At 37.7% G+C, this 20,782-nt stretch overlaps 2 protein-coding genes across 5 annotated transcripts in view; one reads left to right on the top strand and one right to left on the bottom strand.

The window, feature by feature from the left end:
• LOC127171472 (bactericidal permeability-increasing protein) overlaps window positions 1–2,167 on the top strand; it is a 33,074-nt gene extending 30,907 nt beyond the window's left edge. For all 4 annotated transcript variants that reach the window (XM_051120158.1, XM_051120159.1, XM_051120161.1 and 1 more), the window contains 7 exons: window positions 788–847; window positions 928–1,095; window positions 1,195–1,262; window positions 1,382–1,424; window positions 1,506–1,569; window positions 1,662–1,738; window positions 1,846–2,167. In XM_051120158.1, coding sequence (XP_050976115.1) covers window positions 788–847; window positions 928–1,095; window positions 1,195–1,262; window positions 1,382–1,424; window positions 1,506–1,569; window positions 1,662–1,738; window positions 1,846–1,887 — 522 coding nt within the window. In that variant the 3' untranslated portion in view covers window positions 1,888–2,167. The remainder of the gene's footprint in view (window positions 1–787; window positions 848–927; window positions 1,096–1,194; window positions 1,263–1,381; window positions 1,425–1,505; window positions 1,570–1,661; window positions 1,739–1,845) is intronic.
• Window positions 2,168–2,985: 818 nt separating this feature from the next.
• On the bottom strand, window positions 2,986–14,598 carry LOC127170459 (interleukin-1 receptor type 2). Its single transcript, XM_051118417.1, has 10 exons — window positions 14,278–14,598; window positions 13,954–14,029; window positions 10,982–11,246; window positions 8,197–8,362; window positions 7,934–8,111; window positions 7,769–7,831; window positions 7,577–7,642; window positions 6,923–7,058; window positions 6,363–6,496; window positions 2,986–3,592 (listed from the first exon to the last, which is right to left on the bottom strand). Exons 1-10 carry the CDS (start codon window positions 14,293–14,295, stop codon window positions 3,453–3,455), a joined length of 1,242 nt encoding a protein of 413 aa, XP_050974374.1. The 5' UTR covers window positions 14,296–14,598; the 3' UTR covers window positions 2,986–3,452.
• Between the last annotated feature and the right edge of the window lie 6,184 nt (window positions 14,599–20,782).

The raw sequence follows: 20,782 nt of genomic DNA, 5'->3' as shown, positions 1-20,782 counted from the left end.
TAAATATATGTAAAACTTTTTCTAATTACATTAAAATGACAGAATATTACACAGGCATAAGCTACTTAAAATAAGTGTATCAAGATTGTACTTAAGTGTACAAGTAGCTGTGTAACAGACTCGGTCTGTTACGTTATGTGTAACAGTAGCTGCCTATTACATCTACATAATTGCACACTTTAATTACAGGCTGTTCCATAACTTACTTACATGGTAAGTACATTTGGTCTAATTTAAGTACAACAGCTACTACTAAGTACTTAATTAGGTAATTGCTCTGTTATTATGGACACCTTAAAATAAAGTGTTACCAGTAATTTTTTGCCCAGATATCTGAAAAATTCTTTGCAGCTAGTTAAAATAGAATCACTTTGTTAAGCCAGGTTCACACTGCATGATTTTCAAGTTGGATTACTACTCGTCTCACACTGCACGGCTGTCTGGGCTTCCATCTAGTTGCTGTTGTGTGCAAACTACACAACGGATCGGTGACAGGTCACACGTCACACGTCACACGCGGCGATTAATGCATAAATGAGCGAAACTTGCGAAACAGTTTGTTTTGGCGTTAGGGGAAGTAAAATAGTCTAGGTTCTGTGTTTATAGTATTTATAATGTTTGTTTATGTTATAACGTTTAGTGTGAAAAATCTAATTGTCAGTGGATTACAGCACAGGATCTGGCAGCAGCTTCTGAATGCTGTTCAAAGCATCATCTGGGATCAGATGAAGAGTGATCTTCAGAGCAGCAGCTTATATACACAAAATATAACGTTTGTTTTTTGCAGATTCCTTCTGATTCTTCGAATCGTCTGAACACAAAGACATTTGGAACATTCATTCCTCAAGTATGAAAATAAATAGCCACGTTCAGTCATTAAATTCAAAACATAAAAAAACACACGTGAACTAAGATCATACTTTTCAGATTGAGAAAACCTATCCTGGTCTGATGATGAAGCTGTTGTTTGAGACAGTGAAGGAGCCCCTCATTACATGTGAACCCAACAACATGACTATTCAGGCCAGCGGTATGATGACAGCTTTCGCTATTCAGTCAGACGGCACACTGTCGCCACTCTTTGTCCTCAACCTGGTGAGTCACCAGAAGGAGGAATAATAACAAATCAGTTTAAATGTGGAATCAATTGTTTATTTGTCTGTATTTTTTAATGGTTTTCCCTTCAACAAACAGGAGGGCAGCGTCAGTACTAATATATATGTAAGTGGGCTCAAACTGGCAGGACATGTGACCCTTGACAAGTAAGTTTAGGAGCCACAAACACAGCCTATATATATATATATATATATACAGCTAGATATGAATTTATGTTCATGAAGTCTTAAAGGGTTTATACAAACTGTATAATTCTCTTAAACAGAATTCATATGAGCTTAGCAAAAAGCTATGTGGGATCATTCCAGGTAAGAAGAAACTAGGGAAAGTATTTAAAACTGATCTGAAAGCGATCGTTCAGAATCTCATCATAAAATTTAAATCAACAGGTGACATCTCTCGACGATATTTTCACAACGGTCTTGAAGGTTGCCGTCATTCCCAAGGTTAATGGTGAGAGGATTTTATTGTTATTTTAAATGAAAAAAATGAATTCTTACAGTTTATTTTATTGTTATTTAATCATGCACTTTCTCCACTCTCAGCTCAATTAAAGGAGGGTTATTCACTTCCTGCCACTGTCAAGATGCAGCTTCAAAAAACTCAAATCCAAGTTTTGAAGGTAAGTTTACATTTATATTAGTGAGACCTACAGGGTCTGTGTAACATCTTGTCATGATAATGATAATAGTTTCATTTGGTTATTTGTTATGTTTTTCCCCCCCACAGGACTACGTATTGATTGGAACTGATGTTCAAGTTACAGCATAAGCGACATCCAGCGACGACTGCTCTTCTCTCCCTTCATCAATCACCTGTGCCCTCCTTGTGTTCTCCAGCATCTTCCAGCAGCTCCTGGAATCCACCGATCTCCATTAACTGAACTGTGCTCAGATATTCGGGTCTTACCATGCTATTCCTTTAAGAAATCTGGCATAAAAAAGACATTGTTATTCCTCTGATATCTTCCACCGAAGTCTCAATATTATCATTACTATCATCATTACCATTTATTGACTTCTGTTGCACTCTCATTAATAAAATACCTGGTTTACCGCAATCTCTGAGTCTCTGAGTCTGGTATCCCGTTACAGGTGAAGGATTTTAAATACATACAGTACACATACACACATATCTCCATGATAATGCATCCTGAGCGTATGTGTGTTTGTGAGCTCTGCAATCTCAAGCACTGCAGTGCAATATTCAAATTCAACCATGGGACGTTTGCATTTGCATAATAATCATGATCCAAATGATTTGAGTGAAACTGTTAAAGATAAAAATTAAATAAATTGTCAGTTTGTTTAAAAAAGGACCGATTGTTTCGCTAGATAAGACCCTTCTTCCTCAGCTGGGATCGTTTAGTTCAAACTTGGGGGCACCACTGAAGTCCATCATATCAAGAAAATTAGGGAATGTTTTCCCGAATAATTTCTTATCACCTGAAGAAAGAAAGACATGAACATCTTGGGTGACAAGGGGGTGAGTACATTATCTGTACATTTTTGTTCTGGAAGTGGACTTCTTTAACTTCAACTAAAGTATTCAATGTTCCAGTTTTCTATGGTGTTGAGGAAAAAAAATCAATATTTGTTGCGGTTTATGTTGAAATGTTTCTAAACCCTGACTGTATTCCTGTGCACATTAAATTTCATATCACTTGGCATTTTCCATTACAAACTATATTAGCGTTATTTCCATAATCAGGGTTGGGGGTTACTTAAAATTTCTGCTATGTTCGAAGCTATTTTGAAGTTTTATAAACCAAGAGTGTGCATTTCAAGGAATACGCTGACACTGTGGCATACAAAACACTTTGAAACAATATTTATTGTGAAAAACACCATACAAATAAACCTGACTTGAACGGCTTAAACTGGGCAGAAGTAACAGTATGTGTTATATGTCTGAAATAATGGAGAAGTTGATATAAAATAATAATGGCTAAATCAGACTTGTTGTCTGCTAACGTCTGATGAAATTTTGTTATATCCTATTAATGTGTTTTCACAAAAAAAGATGACAAATCTGTCAGGTGTTGTAATAATAGCTCAAGAAGCAGAAGTTGTATGGATCAAAGTGCAGCTTTATTTTAAAGCAAAACACAAAGAAACAAGAAACTAAACTTGCCATTATGCATACAAAACAACTAAAAACACAGGAGCACGTATGTGGGAGTAATGTCTGCAAGAAACACCAGAAAACAGTTAGAGAGGGACTCAACTGTGAGCCGCCAAGATCTAGCAAAAAAAACAATTCAACACAAAAGATCAAAGTAACTAAAACATGATGAAGACGGTTGCACTGTTGAAGATGTGACGTGGAAGCCATCTTCAAATGGAGCTGCTCTGTCGAGCCAGAACGTAGTCCCGTCGTTTCTGTGGCCTCTGGGATAAATGATATGCAAAAACACACACCAATACTATGAAACAGGAGGATGCAGCAGCTACCACCAACCACAAAGATTCTGAGTCTAGAGAGAGGAAGAGAAAGAAATCAAAGCAGACACATTTAAACATACCGAAATAGACATTGTGAAATATCAGATTTACCATTTACAGGTTCTCTAATTTTTCTAGTTCACTTTTAGTGTTCAAAACATTACACTGTGAAAGATATGGTAGGCATTTTTTAGGAAACATTTTTGTTAAACTGGTAAGAACTCTCTTCACATTCTGATAGCAATCAATAAATAAAATGGCCTAAATAGGCTTAGGACCATAAAAATGTTCATCCAGTCATTGGGCCTCGTTCATGAAACGTGAGTTGAATAAATGATTGTGTAAATCATTCATAAGCCGTTCTGATGTAAAATTTCAAATTCATGAAAATTTTTGTATTTTCAAAATGTTAGTTGGTACGAGAGAAATGTGCACCTGCTCCTGACCACGTGTAAATGGTGCGTAAAAAGTTCTGTGTTCTTTTTGCCAAACTGACGACCCTGAATTTGAATGCACTGCATAATAATTATAAGTTCATTTGGCTTTGCCCTCTTTTTTTATAGCTGAGTTGATAAGTGTAAAACACTGCGCTGGTCACTGTCACTATTTAACCAGCCATAAATAGAGGAGGGGCGGGACAAATACCGCCCAACCATCCTACTTGCACAATGACTGCCTATAACAATGGAGAAATCAATATTACCGGTTACTGCTTTTTTATATTTACTAAAATTCTTAAAAATGAAATACTATATTGCCGCCGTGGATATTCCAAATCATAGCAACTGAAGCGTCTCAGCTGGAAAAACGTTGTACCACCAAAGCGTTTTCAAGCGCCACCAGCTGGTTGTTTTAAGAAGAGTGCCTGACATTTTTTTAGCTGGCTAAAAACTCTTTGGTGGACACACGTTTTTGAATATTTTTAGGCATATGGCCTATTAGTCTTTTTTGCATTTATGCAATATACTGGAGCCAAACCTAAGAAAGTAAACCAGAATATTCCACCGTCTTCCTGGACACACAATTTGCACAGCTGTAATTAATAGGCAGGGATTATGCTAATTGTGAATGAGCGTACATGAGCGCCATATTCACAAACGATTGGAATTCATTAACATACACGTTTAACTGTCAAATAGGACATTTACAAAGCGCTTGTGAATGCTAAGGAGAGTTTTCGGGAAGGTCTGTTTTACACGTAAATTGCTCCGTTGTAAATATATACTGTATATTTCCATGAATGAGGCCCAGTGTGATGGTCTGAATGCTATTGTATGATGGGATGTCCTCCCTGTCTGTCAACCTATGTATTTGCATAGAGGGAGTTTGGGGCATGGCTACTGTAGCAGGCAGAATTCATTACAGAAGAGTAAGCCCAAAAATAAGGAAGACCTGCCCAAATTTACAAAGACAGACAATGGGATAAAACAAGGGTAAACATTGTCAGTGTTTTACCAAGATGGAGGAATTTGATGGAATGTTTGAGTTTTAATTGATTTAATGAACTTGCATCTTCTCGACAGGTAAGCTGAAATTCAAGTTAAAAGTACTTCTAAAATGTTGGACCTTTTATAAGTAAACTAGTTTACTTTTGATTGTTAAGACATGCCTTTACTTTTATAGATCCATAAGAGCAGTGTTTGTGATGTCTGAGTTGGGGAGGAGTGACATTTGCTAAGGTTGTTTAAAAACATGCATTTTTTGCACTACAAGTGCCACCTAACGGAACTGCGAAAATAAAAGCCTATCCTAGCTGCACTCAGTGCGAATGAAGTGTTTATGTTGTGCTGACAGACAGGGCAGTCAGCTAGATCAGTGTTTCCCAACCCTGTTCCTAGAGTCCCTGTTGAAAAAAACAACATATGCTGGTAGGTAGGTTTTATTCTGGTTTAAGCTGGTCCTTAGCTGGTCATGTTGCTGGTCAAGGACCAGCATCCCAGCGATAAAACCTACCTACCAGCATATGCTGTCTTTTTCAACAGGGGTACCCCAGCACATTTTGCATGCCTCCTTATGTTCTTAATGTGTATGTTCTGTACCCCAATAAATTCTTAATAATCTGACGATGGGCGCGATCATGTAACTGTTCCAAATCCTCACACTCTGAGTTATATGTTTCTATGGCAACTCTGTCAATGTCAAAATGTTCATGTGATTGCCAAACTCGCAATCACCTATATCATCTGACCGCCACTGGATTCACTTAAGTGCTACCTCCAACGACGTGGAACAGCTCCAAGTAGAATATCACATGTTGTTATCTCGGATAACGGTAATTACGACATAATGTTGCAAATGCAGCAAACATCTTAAAGTGAGTGATATTTGACTGTTTATGTGAATCAAGCAGAATGAGGTGGCTTGCTCATGTAGAGTAAGCAATGGTACTAAATACGGATTCGTTTTTCTGTTGTGTTTTTGAAAGGTTTCATACACAGATAACAACATCTGATCACTAGTGCATATATTCATTCTTAAAGACTGACATCATAGCATGACATCACTATTTTCATAAATCTGCGTTTTCATTCTGTAGTTGCAGAATGATACACTGAGACAACAACTTTAAGATTTAAAAAAACTTGCACTTTAAAACCCTTTTTCAGAAGGTTGCATTTGCAGGCAACCAAAACACTGTTGCCAAAACGCATAAAAGTTTTCTGTGTTTTGTTGAAAAACGGTGACATGTAAACACCCCCTAAAACAGCTTTTATTTGGCTACTGATGTGAGTTTAAATGATTTCCAATGAGCACCTCAAGAAAAGAAGCATACAGTAGCCCCTCTGATCAACAGGTACCCACCTTTCAGTTTGATTTGAGTCACAACTTCCTGTTTCTGGTCTTTGTTTTGACATATGCACTTCAGTTCTGTTCCATTGTCCTCTTCCAGAATCTCAAAGATAACCAGCTGCACCTCAAGATGGTTGCCTGTGATACTGAGAACACAATCTCTGTGTGAGTTAGTGGTGAGTACTGGATGAAAGAAGTCTTTTTTTTTGTTTCCCTAATTGTATTCCAGTATTGTATTTATATTGCATTCCCTAATCTACTGTTACAGACATGAGCCTCATGAAGTCTTGCAGCAATTTTCAGTAATATTCTTGGTGCCCACCCAAGGTCTCGAATAATTAACCCTCTTAAGAGGAAGCCACCCACTTAGCCACAGAGACTGCTGTGTAGAGGATGTAGCACGAAAGTGTAAATCATTCTTTAGTTTTATCTCATGCATAGCTGGTGCAACGAGCTTTGCCTGCCCATGGACTCACTTCTGCCTCTCCATCGCTGCACTCTCAACAGAGTGCCTAGACCGTTCACTCTGGCCCTCGCCTTTGCCCTTTTTTATAGTATAGCATTAAGGTTACCTCTTATCCTTCTGATATGCACGTCCGCCCAGGCTAGAGTTTTCAACTGGCTGGTCATTAACCAGCCATGTCACATCTGTGGACTGAGCGGGTTGGTTTCCAATAGACACCATGCACTGGATCACCAAATGTGAGCCTGCAAGTTAACAGCACTACTGAAGGTTTGTGAGTCTGATAATCACTACATAACAGTAGGAAACAAACTAATTATGATTCAGTACTTAAAAAAACTTATTTTTAAATGACCAATTAAGTCCACAAAGGTGAGAGAAAAGATGAAAAGCCCATCATGGAGAGTACTTGAATGCAATTCTAAGTCACTTAAATTGAAATGTGAGCAATCAAAATGCATGTTTGCTTTATGACTACTTGTTGTTATTATTATTAATATTATAAAGTCTGGGAAATTAAAGCTCAAGTCTTCTCTCATGCTGGGGGATCTGTTTACTGTCATTTTACTCAAGGATTACATTAAGATGTGAACTTGTTAATTACTTAAGTGTTTTCACTGTCCAGTCCAAATGAAACTGGCTAAGCTCCATTTCATATTAAGCATAGCACGTTTTTGTTGTGGAATACTGTCATACAATGTCTATCTATCTTTATCTGACAATAAACCCCTGTAAATCAGTATTGTTAGCAGTGTACACTCACCTACATGACTTTCAGTGAAGGATCCGTTGGCAGGAAAGACAATGTAAGGGAATGAATGACTTGATGCTGTGAGAAAACATTGTTCAATTACCAGGGAGTACAATTCAAATTGTTATTTTAATCAGTTTTTTTTTTGACCAATATGATGGTTAATTCTGATATCGTTTTTTAAAAAGCATCTCTGATACTTGCATGTGAAAGCACTGAGACTGTTACAGGTGACAGCTTCCGGTGCAGGACCATCTGATACTGGGACTGAAAAAAAGAAGTTAGGTGGAGTCATCATTTTCTCAACTATCTGACAGGTTTAGAAAAAAAGAGAAGCATGACACAGGAAGCAGAACATGGGGTATTTACCTGACACTTGAACTCTCCAGGTCCTGCTCACGTTATACTGGGTATTGTTGAAAATCACACTTAGCCTACAAGTGTAGAAGCCCTCATCTTTGACAGAGATGTTTTTGATGGCCAGAATTATGCCTTTATTGATTGAATACTGTCCTGTGCCAATAGGGAGAGCTGTGCTCTGAAAATCCTGGAAATGAATACATTTTTCAATCATTTTGTACTTTCAATTCAAATATTGATTTACATGTTTTACACAATGTGCAGTGACCTACCTTGTACCACTTTGGATTTTCTGACCTTTTGAAGTGTTTCAAATGGGGACAAACGATCTCTGTATCTTCTCCTGCACGTGCGCTGTAGGGCATTACAGTCATGTTCGGCTCCTCTGCCTCATAGATCATTACCGTAATACTCCCAGTGAAGCAGAATGTGTCGGTCCTGAGTGAAAAATGCATAACTAACTCCAGTTAGACCAACATCATACGTTCTGGGAGCTTCATCGTTTCTAACACACATTTTAGTTGGTGCCTTTATTGGACTTTTTTTCAAACCATTTACTTAAAGTTGCAAACCTTTGATTCATAAGCATGTTAACAGTGTTGTGAGAAAGTAGAGCAGGTCTGTAGATGGTATACATTCAATTTGTTATTTACTATTTATTAAAAGCATAAGCCCTAGATCATGACAATAATATATTTCCAAAAAGCTATAAAATCTGATATGAATTGTCTCAAAAATGTTGTTTTTACACTCCGAAGTGTTAAAAAAAGCTAATATTTCAGGCTGGCCCATAGATTGCATCTTGAAAACATGATGACATGATGACTTTATTAATTAGCCGCTGGCTCACATATTTAGAAGGCGGGACTTATTCCAACATATTGCATGTTGCATCTTGGCACTTCTGTAGTCGTTGACACACGTCAGTGTTTTCTGGTTTAAGAGATGCTTTGTGGTGTGACACCATGTTCTCACTGACTCTTGAAAACTCTTTCAGATGGGATCTAGTTGCTGTAACACATGGGCACTTCCTCGCTAGTTTGCAAGAGGAATAAACTTGTCTATTGGTGCCATCTTTGGCACATTAACTAAACTACATTCAATCCAGGAAAAGACCTGAATAGCCCTGTTTATTACTATAGTAAATACGTCGCATTTGTTCTCATTGCTTATAATCAGCATTAATAACATAAAAACATTTATGATATAGATAACTTGTATTAAAATTAACCATGATTATGTGCAAGAATGGTGTCAAGTACACACTGGGTTCATATTTCACCCCGGAAGCAAAAGGTAGAAAAAAATCATTTAGACCTTCATTTAACTTTTTTCTGCCACATTAAAACAATCCCCTAGTGAAAAATATATGTACTGAAATATATTTAAAATACATTTCATGTTAAGTATACTACTTAATAAAAATAACCTGCAGTTGTACTTTTAGTATGCTAAACTGGTATATTTAAAGTCTATTAAATTGGAACAACTAGTTTTGTAGAAAACACACTTTAATTGTGTGGAAGTAGTCCTGAAGACCAACTAAAGATATACTTGGGTCATTCCTGGGATTTGGTGCCTTTTGTGTCCCCAGTAAATATCATGATGATATTGCGTTGTCTTTGACATGAATGAACTTTTGAGCATATTAAAGCTTTTTTAAAAAAACAAAAACAAAAAAACAATTCTAAACATTTTACAGCATTTTAAAACAGCAAATATCAACATTTTTTCATGTCCACCCTGTCAAGGGGAAGGGGTCATTTCCAGTATTTGGTGCCTTTTGGGCATCATAACAAAGTTTTTTAAACATTTTTTTGTGTAATGTGTCCATTCGGTTTTGACTTAACAGGGTGGACACTAACAGAGTGGACATTTTGACCTAAAATCAACCATTACAGTAAGTCTAAGCAAAGAAATGCTAACACAGATGATCTGTCAAATAAAAAAAAAAAGTGGACCAAATCAAATTGGAAGGATAAAATGAGTAAAAACAGACAATAAACAAAACAGAGGCTCTCTCTCACCTTCCCCAGTTGCTTTCCCTCTAATGAAAGGATGTCAGCCATTCTATATTATGTAATTTCCTTTTTCCAACTTTCATTTAAAGGGCCAGTAGTCGAATATAACAGGGTGTACAGTATTTTGAGGGACATTTTAAATTAATTTAATACTTAAAACTATATCATATACATTAGAGAAAACTATTACTGATATTCCAAACAATGTGGAAAAGAAAGGTAGACACAGGCTTGGGGACATTGGAAAAATGATAATAGTTGGTGGTTTAAAATGCTGTGAAATGTTTAAAAAATATGCTTAAAGGTCAAAAGTGTTATTAATGTCAAAGACAACTTTAAAATATATGTTGTTGAAAATTTTAAGGCAATATCATGATCTTTACTGGGGACACAAAAGGCACCGAATCCCAGGAATGACCCACTTAAGTATATTTGATTGTGCTAAATTGGAATTATTGCAAGTATACTTTAGGTACACTTCAAATATTTTGCATTTAAAGACAATGAAAAAGATAATATTTAAAGATCATACGATCTTTATCAATAGTGATGTTAAAACCTATCTTAGGCTTAATATTAAGAAATGTGCATTGTGCACAAGTAGTACTCCAAATAAAGTTTAACTACAATTTTTATATCAGTAAGTCTTAAGTGATATGTCAGTAATTGTGTTAACAGAACTATACTTAGTATAAAATAAATGCATTTTAAATCTATTACTTCAGGGGTGCTCAACCCTGCTCCTGGAGATCTACCTTCCTGCAGAATCCAGCTCCAACTCTGATCAAACACACCAGAACCAGCTAATTAGGATCTGAATGAGCACTTAATAATTACAGACAGGTGTGTTTGATCAGGGTTGGAACTCTAATCTGCAGGAAGGTCAATCTCCAGGAACAGGGTTGGGCACCCCTGTATTACATTATTACTAGGGTTGTAAAATATGTTTGTAAGTAAAGATAATGTTAGAATTGGTTACTGAATTTGAACTGTGATAGCAAACAGGAACTGAAGGAGAATTCAGGCCAGGACTGACCTGAAGATGTAGGCGTAGGTTCCAGAGTCTGACGGGTGAGACGGGAGGAGCAGGATCCTGCGCTTGGTCGGCATCACCTGATCACGGCCGCTCCTCACACGGCTCTCGTTCCTCAGGTTGGTGTGACGGATGTGGAAGGTCGAATTGTTGTCCACTCGCAATCTCCTGTAATTAATTGCATCTTCAAGAAAAGGGAATCTGATGATAACCGCTTCGCCTTGAACTCGATAATCCGGGATCTCTGGACTCACAACCACACAACTGTCTGAACCAACAACCACAAGAGCGTATTAATAAATCAATAGGGTAGCACACTATCAAAATCAGTTCACTGATTCAGGACATTCTGTATTAGGCTATTCAGATGTATGTGTGCTTCACGCTTTCCTCTCAGTAACAACACAACGAAAATGACACACTGAGAAACTGCACTGCAGTCAATTCACATCACATTAAGACATTCATTTACACAGCACTTTATACAACAGATTGCTTCAAAGCAAGCAGCTTTGTAGTATTACTCATGAAAATCCATGTCAGCATCCCTTTCGATTAGGATTACAACTTCAGTTTCTACTTTAAAACAGTTCTCCAGTTTGTACTCAAAGACATCTGACCTCGACGGACTGAACAGGAATGAATGAAAGTAGATTTCCACATCAAAGAAGGCCAATGGAGCCATTTCAAACTCCCGAAATGAACTTTGACCTGATTTTTTCTGAAATCACATCACACATTCGATACTTTTCGGAATAAGTACCATCGGGAATAAAGTGGAAAACGACAGGATTGATTTCCTGTCAGATACAGCAGTGGTGTTTTGGTAGGATGTACTGTAGTAGTTAATCCTTGCATCTGTTCATCCATTCTCCGAGCCCCTTGTCTTCTGTAAGGTCGCAGGGATGCTGAAGCCTATCCTGTAGTCTCAGACCGAAGGGAGACGCCCTGGCCCAAATGGTCAATCCATGACAACATGGGGCACATCCCACTCCATCTGCTCTTGAATCAGCCAACACTCAAACTCGTGACTCATTTTGACACAACTCATTCAAAAACATATCAAAGCTGTTTCCCAGGGGAAATAGTTCTGTAGTAGTCTGTGTTTTCTTTGCAATCAGCTGGTGGTTCTTGCTGTGATGGCTGTGAGTAGAGTTGATTCTTCTAAAGTCACGTCAAGTCAGCTAAACCCAACTAAACAAGCCAGAGGCGGCAAGGTGACAGAACTGGAGAAAAAAACCTTGGGAGAAACCAGACTCAGTCAGGGGGCCAGTTCTCCTCTGGCCAGATGAAGCCAGTACAGTGTGGTTTAATTCCAAGGCTGCAACACAAGTCAGTTTTTGTAGACGACTAAAAAGAATGTTCAGTTCGATTCCACTTGAGTCACTTTCAAAGGTTGCACTCCAGGAAATCAATTCCACAGAAGAGCCTTATTCAGTTGAACAGTAGTGCTAATATTCAGCTCTTGTCTGGTTCCCACTAAAGCTAAAGAGTGTTGATCCTGCTCAGTTTCTGGATGGAAGGCCTGCTGGGAAAGCTAGGTTTCTGCTGGTAGAGGTGTCAGTGAGGCCAGCAGGGGGCGCTCATCCTGTACTCTGTGACGGTCCTAATGCCCCGGTAAAGTGATGGGGACAGTCTACTGTCAAAAAGCACTGTTGTTTGGTTGAGACCGTAAAACGAGTGAAGAAATTGCTATGTAAATGTAATGAATTATTCATTTGCTATCCCAAAAACATTGATTGCTCACATAGGTGGAGAAATGCTGTGCAACCTCACTGGTCCATTCTAAGCATGAATATTTGTGCTATCATATAGCTTAAAAGAATGTCAAATTTTTTGGTAACAGTATTTTAGTAATGTATGTATTTTAGTGATGTTTTTGTTATTATGATTCTATTGTAACTTACACTATCAATTTACTGTCTTTCTGTTTACTTTAGTACTATTTCTTAAGTAAGGTGTACATTTCTTGAAACCCTTAGTAGAAAGATCTGAACTGATCACAGTCTGGTGTTAATCAGCCGAACGCAAAAGTGTGATCTTGCTTCAGTTAGTTTGATAGTACTTTCAGTAGTCAGTTCATTCAATAGCAAACAATGCAAAACACAAAGTCTTGTAGCTGAATTACAGATGCTACAGTGTGTCTGAGAAATTCATAATGCTTATATTTTAACATTAAAAGGTGTGATAAAGACATGAAGACAGTCATAACCTTAAAAATAGTCTACAAGAATAAAACTCTAAACTAAATTGATTTGTATAGAGCTTTTTATAGGTTTCAAATCAGCTCTACAGAAAGTTACAAGACATCTAGAATACTACACAGAACAATATCAAAACCTAATAAATCGTAATCACACAAATGAATTTAATGCAAATGGACATTGTGACTGACAAAAGTGTTATTCTAATTTTACAAACAATTTGCTGAGTCTGTCCGTTCTTAATCTCTCAAGTCGATTGTGTTTGAATGAGTTAATATTACACATAGGGCTGTTATTTTGTTAAACTATACATTAGAAAGCTATTCACTTATAGGGACTGAAAAGGCAGCACAATGACTAGATTGAATTTTTGTTGATTGTACAGTTTTACATTTTGTAAAAACTAGATTGAAAAGCTGAAATAAGCTGTTTCTGTTTTTTACGGAAAACACGAAAATATGAGCAAAGTGTTTTGCAATGACTAAAAATAGAATTTTCTGCTGCGCAATGTAAATCAGACAATGCAGGTCACATTTGATCAGCTAAGACACTACAACAGCAACACAATGCAATTACATCTTTATTTTTTAATAGTATTTTTTAAAATAATCCGAGTTTTAAGACGTTTCAAGCAGTGAGATCTCGTATCATTATTACACATGGGTTTTTACTAGAACACTGAGAGGATGCGTGGAAAGTTACACACTGTGCATGGACTCTGTGTATGGATATGGTATAATATTCTGTAGTATTGCATTAACTCATCCTTACCCTTTAGAGGCAGTGCAGAGGTCAGGAATAATCTCACAGAAAACATGACAATATATGTGCTGAAATCAAAGAGACACTAGAAGGAAAAAGCAGACATCAGAACACACAACATGACCATCAACACAACTTAACATCTACAGAATCTGAAGCATTTCTGCTGTCCTAAATAGCCTGACAACTGAGAAAAGTGTCTCTGAACTCGACAGATCTCTGCATTATTAAGTGTTATAAAAATATGTTATTAATAAAGTATCCATCCACATGTATTCATTATGTAGTAGAATGTGAACACTGGCCATGGAATTTCAATGCTCTGCCTCTCACCTGCCTGTTGATGATCATGATGATGATGATGATGATGATGATGATGTGAAGAGCTTTGCTCACAGAAGTAGAGACCAAAGGACATGAGCAGCATTCAGCAGTTCTCTGTGTTTCTGTGTCTCTTATGGACAGGTTACGGGGGAATCCCTGATCCCATTCACACCACGCTTCCTCATCAATACGTGGAAACTCCACATTTCCCCATCAGAGCAGCGGTCCAGCTTTCTCTGCACAGCACGTGCAGAGAAACACTAAGAACTTAACACTGACTGCCGTGAGTTTGCTGGAGAGGATGCAGACAATCTGCAACAGCATAAACATATGATGTTAGGACACATGACAAATTGTGTGCAACCAAACATACAGGCTGTTTAACAGCTGATACATGGTGTATTTGATCACAGAGTAAGCTAGATTTCTTAATAGTACACTAGACACTTAAATCATGGGCTGTTTGAGCACAAAGTGTATCTATTCATGTGTTTGTGTGCTTTGCGTGATCCGTCTGACGCAATCATGATGTTCTAAAACAAATGCCTGCGTTTGTACATTTGGGAAAAAAAAGAGGAAACTGATGACACACTCTTAGTTCCCTTACAGACCTCTATGATATATATGTATATGTGTATATCTATCTATCTATCTATCTATATATATATATATATACACACACACACACACACACACACACATATGTGACCCTGGATCACAAAACCAGATTTATACATCATAAATGAACTTTTCATTGATGTATGGTTTGTTAGGACAGGACAAAAAATCAGGAATCTGAGGGTGCAAAAAAATCAAAATATTGAGAAAATCACCTTTAAAGTTCTTCAAATAATGTTCTTAACAATGTATATTACTAATCAAAAATTAAGTTGTCATACATTTACAGCAGGAATTTTACAAAATATCTTTACTTAATTTCCTAATGATTTTTGCCCTAAAATAAAACTCAATAATTTTGGCCCATACAATGTATTTTTGGCTATTGCTACAAATAAACCCCAGCGGCTTAAGACTGGTTTTGTGGTCCAGGGTCACATATGAATTTATAACTTTAACTTCAAATGTCATCAGTTTCCTTTTCTAAAAACAATGAATACACATAATTAAAAATATATATATTTAAACACACACAATGCAGACGCACACAAATGTGGTGAGCGCACAAAAAGCTGAAGCGTGATGGTGGTAGTAGTTCCCATGTTTACTTTAAGTAACAGTTGCATAAATCAGTCCTGTTCAGTCATTTTTAACAACAGCTCTCTCGGTAAAAGATTATTCATTATCATTATTCATTATTCCACACACATGGCATTAGTCACTTGCCCTGTCATCAGTTATTTTAAGATGTTGTAATCTCACATTAATGTAATATACTCTTGAGTACTCAAGTCATTTTTTCTCAGTTATGAAGACAAGATTGCATGTGCTGGGATTTCTTCCAAATGAAAGGTCACTGTCTTCTTGCCCCATTACTGTGGTTAGTTTTGACCGCTAAATGCTCATATTTACTCATATTAGTCACAGTTCGTTGTGACTGTGCAAGACATAAACTAGTTCTGAAATGCATCATTTGCCTTTTAATTTTGCCACACTGTGACTCTTTGACATTTGATGAACTGAAAGATTAAATGAGTCTTTATATTATTTAACCTTCTAATGAACTACTTCACAAATAAACATTGTGTGTGTGTGTGTGTGTATACATACACAAAGATCTACACACAAGTCACCTTCTGAAAGAGTATTGAATGTCTGGATGTAAAGAAGAAGCAGAAATATTTAATATAACGCAATCATCAAACATCTTGATGGAAGCTATCTACTCCATCTATGTTTTGATCAGCAATCTTAACCTGATCCAGACAGAATTTTACAAAAATGTGATTCCCCTTCTCACGCTGCATCCTCTAGTGGACACTTTGACAGCCACCAGCAGGACCGGTGTCTAAAGCACATGTGAAAAAACTCCAATCCTACTGGTCCCATGACTTCATGAGCAGGTGCCCTGTAGTATAAAAGGGCACCAACTTTAGTTGTCTTCAGGAGGCGGATGTTTGAGAGTGTGTGTGAGAAACCAAGGCAAGTGAGTGTTTTAGGAAGTGTCCCTCTGTGCCCAAGGTTTCTGCCACTTGAGGATACACAATCTATGCGTTACGTGTCTTGGTCAGAAGCTTGCGTGTTCGGTACTCGAGTGATCTGAATGCACTTGTTAAAAGTGTTTCCAATGAGAATGCTCCATTTGTATTTGTCCCTGTTCTCAAGTGATGGGGGACGAGCGTCTGCATCTCGCGGTTCAGGTCCCACTGCTGCTGAGGCACAGCAAAGACTTGCGGGGTTCGCAGGTCAAGCTTGCAGAAAAGTTTAAGAAGAGAACGTACCTTTTAAAAGCTTCTGCTGTGAGCTTGGACGCTCGGCGGGGTCCTCTTTTGGGTCGAGCGCATAGTGCTATATTGAGCATGCGTATTCAATGTTACGCACTCATTGTGATGAGTCACAGCGTCAATGCTATGCTCGCATTTGCTCCTATTCCCGATAATATGCATATTATTGTCTCACTGGGTGTAGATATATTTTGAAACATAGTTGTTTGAGGACAGCTGTATTCCCAGCTAATTATGGGGAATGTTCTTTCCTGTGTTAAGCCAGAAGAGGTTAGGAGTGGTTTGCCTCCCCAGTCTTATGAGTATTTTTAAGTTGGCAGCCCCTGAATCCCACTTATTAAGTTTGGGCAGAGTAGATTGCTCCCCCTCTTCAGAGCTTTCCCCCTTTAAGTGAACAGTCCTTGCTCAGAGTGTAGTTGTCTGTGAATGGTTATGCTTCAGCTCAAACTTACTTTGCTCTGGAATATAGCGGTCTGAAGGCAGCTGTGTTCAAGTCTGGCTTCTATGACTAGGTTGGGTTCCCCCTGGAACAAGCTCTCCCAAGTAAGCACTGAATCCTTGCCTAGGAAACTGCTATTTGAGGATTAGTGTGTTTTAAGTAGTGGTCTTCGTGAGGCCCCTGCCTAGACTCTTCTGTCTCCTGTTTGGGTTTTAAGTAGATGGCCCCCTCCCTGTGATCTGGGGGGGTGTCTTCAGGCTTATCTTAGAGAACTGCTATTTGAGGATAGCTGAGCTTCAGCTCAGTGACTTCTCGTCCTACTATGGTTTTTAAGTAGTGGTCTCCTTGAGCCCCTTGCTGAGACAGTGCTGTCTCCCCTGTTAGGATTTTGACCACTGTTGGTGGTCTGAAGAAAGCTATGTGCTAGTCTCAGCCTCAGATGTCACGCCCATGGAACGTTGGCTAAACGTCTGATGCAGACGGCACACTTAGCTGGAAACACTTTTTCAAAGTTTCGAAGTCATCATCGGATTGGTTAGATTATACAGGATTTCCTGGAGACGTGTGTGTCACATTCTTCATAGACTGGCTATGTGACAGCTTGGTGATTGGTCCCTTATTTAAAGTTTTTAAGTAGCAGTCTCCTTGAACCTTTGCATAGACTGTGCTATCTCCCCTGCTAGGGATTTAAGCAGATAGCCCACTCTCTGTCTCTCTGGGCGGTTTTGTGGGAACGTATTGGTAGACAGCTCACATTTGCTATCTAAGGATTGCTGTGTTCCTAACATGGTTTGGATGTCCCTTTTTCTTCTAAAACTGGGTTCCCCATTTCTGCCAAGCTATGTGAACAGCCCGGGGGTCAGTGTCTTGGCCCCTTTCTGAGGAAAAGTTAGGTGTATGTCTGTCACTTCCTTGGTGCTCTATCACCAGGTGAAAAGGCGTGTGCCTCGGTTGGCATTTCATTCCCCAAAGTGTCCACTAGAGCAGTGGTTCTCAACTCCAGTCCTCGAGGCCTGCTCGAGTGTGACAGATTTAGAAACATACAAAATGTGCAGATCTCAGGTTATACATGTAACCATGGTTCCCCCGAGAGGGAACGAGACGTTGCATCCTCTCGCCATGCCTTCTGCCTGCCTGTTTAATCTCTCCTTCAGACAACTAAGTTGTTAACATGTTCAGCACGTGCCCTTTTATACTATCGGGCACCTGCCCATGACGTCACAGGCTATGTGGACCAATAGGCTTCCCACGTAGGAGGAGATGTTCTCGCAACGTTCCCTAAAAGTTGTCTAAAGGTGACGAATGTCCCTAACCTTTACAGAACATTGGAGACGTTCCTAAAACGTCCTCTTTTGGTTACGAAAGTGCTGGTGCTCAATGTTCGTTATACAACTTTAGGGGGACGTTCCATTTTGGTTATTTTTTGGTCACATAAGAACGTTACAAAGATGACATTTGGGACATTAACAGAACGTTCTCACATGGTCCTCTTTTAGTCATATAATAACGTTCACAATATGACTTTGGGAGGACGTTCTATATTGGTTACTCTGTGGTCACATAACAACGTTACAAAGAGGACATTTAGGACGTTAACACTGAAAAAATGTTTTCATTTATCCAATGAAAAAAAATAGATTGAAAAAAATGTTTTCATTCATCCAATTAAAAAAATTTGATTGAAAAAATGTTTTCATTCATCCAATTTAAAAAATTTAGGGTAATGGTTCACATCTATACTTTATAACTTGAGCCAATGAAAAATAAATAATTTGCACTAAACAAAATTTCTATGAAAATTATTTTATAAAACCTGGCACGAAAGTATATTTTTCTTGTCAATTAACTTAAATTCTAGTTTTGATCTAAACAAAAAGACATAGATTTAATCAAAACAAAAATTCCCATTTAAGAAATAATCTATTAAAAAAATGTATAATTACTACAACTGACTTCCAGTCACAGCCTTAGATAAAATCAACTGAAATAAAAGATTAAATCTCTCAAGATCTCAGCAGAGGAGGATTAAACAACTCCACAAACAGCATCAGCAGCTTCACTCATTACTAACCAGTTTGACTTAATTTCTGTCATATGTCTAAAAACGTTTTTATTGAGAACAGAGATTTAGATGTTGAATGGTTTGTTTGAAGTCACCATTAATGTGGTCAGTGTGTGCTTTAGTTGTGCTCTTGACCCTTGACTTTTTAGTGTTAGCTTTTCTCTGGTTGCTGTATCTCTGTGTTTGCAAAACACATTTGTTATGGTAAAAAAGCCAAAAGGAAACAAGATCAAGCAGTGTTGGCTGGTTATTGACAATAATGTAGTCATGTACTGGCCTGACACGCTGATCTCATCCAAAATCTGAGCCTATGAACATTTGATTGTAAAAATAACTTTATATGGTTGATAAAAGTAATGTTTTAATTTGAACATCTGTTCTGTTTAACCACACACAATCATCAAGAATCAGTATATGAAACTCAATGATGGTGACAATAAACAAAAAGCTTCATGCTGCAGTGCATTCTGGGAACTCCAATCAAAACTCAGTAATGGCTCCCAGAATGCATTGCAACATGAATAAATTATGCACCTGAATTGTCTTAGTATTTTCTTTTATTTTTACTATTTGCTTTAATTTTTGCTATTTGTGTTGCAATTTATCAGTAGCTTGTTTTGTGATGTTCAAAGATCTGTTTATCTGAATATTTTGTTGATTGTCACCATTGTTGAGATTCTTACGCCGATTCTTCATGTCTGTGTGTGCCACAAATCAATCTCCTTCATGCACAAAACAAATATGTTCACATGGTCCAAAACACAATCAGTACACCGATGAGCTACTGTAATAAACAATGCAACAAACAATGAGTCAAGCCACTATATAAAGATTTCACCAGCATCAAGAGGCCAACATTACCTGATTGCATTTTATCTTAGTTTGCTCTGCTATCATAATGTGCTTTCTCAACACAGAATTGCAGCAGCAAAAGAAAAAATATATAACAGTGGTATAATGTCAACAACCAAGTGACCAACTAAAGCAGACACTATTCACCAAAATGGTAACCTCACTAAAACCTCACTTTCACTAAAACTGTGAAAATAAACCTCTGTTAATTCTCAGTAAGAACTTCTGCATGACAAAGTCAAACTGTTTGTGGAGTTGTTTAATCCTCCTTTGCTGAGATCTTAAGAAATTGAATGTCTTTTATTTCAGTTGATTTCGTCTGTGACTGGATGTCAGTTGCAGTAATTCTAAATAATTTATAATCTTATTTCTTAAATGGGAAATTTTGTTTTGATTAAATCTATATCTTTTTATTTAGATCAAAACTAGAATTTAAATTAATTGACTTTCTTCAACAAGAAAAATATACTTTCATGCCAGGTTTAATAAAACAGTTTTCATAGAAATATTGTGTAGTGCAAATTAATTATTTTTTATTGGCTCAAGTTATAAAATATAGATCCAAACCATTAACGTCCTGAATGTTCTGTGAATGTCCTCCAAATAACATCCCCTAACCCTTTAAAGAACTCCACATCATGACCGTCTCGGAACGTACTGGGAACGTTAATAGGTGACATCCTTGACACCAGCGTGGACGTTCTAGGAACGTTTTGGGAATGTCACCTTTCCAAATAAAATATGGTCCTCTAAATGTCC

Source organism: Labeo rohita, chromosome 9, assembly GCF_022985175.1.
Source record: "Labeo rohita strain BAU-BD-2019 chromosome 9, IGBB_LRoh.1.0, whole genome shotgun sequence".
NCBI classification, from domain to species: domain Eukaryota; kingdom Metazoa; phylum Chordata; class Actinopteri; order Cypriniformes; family Cyprinidae; genus Labeo; species Labeo rohita.
This window is presented reverse-complemented; position numbering and strand designations above follow the sequence as displayed.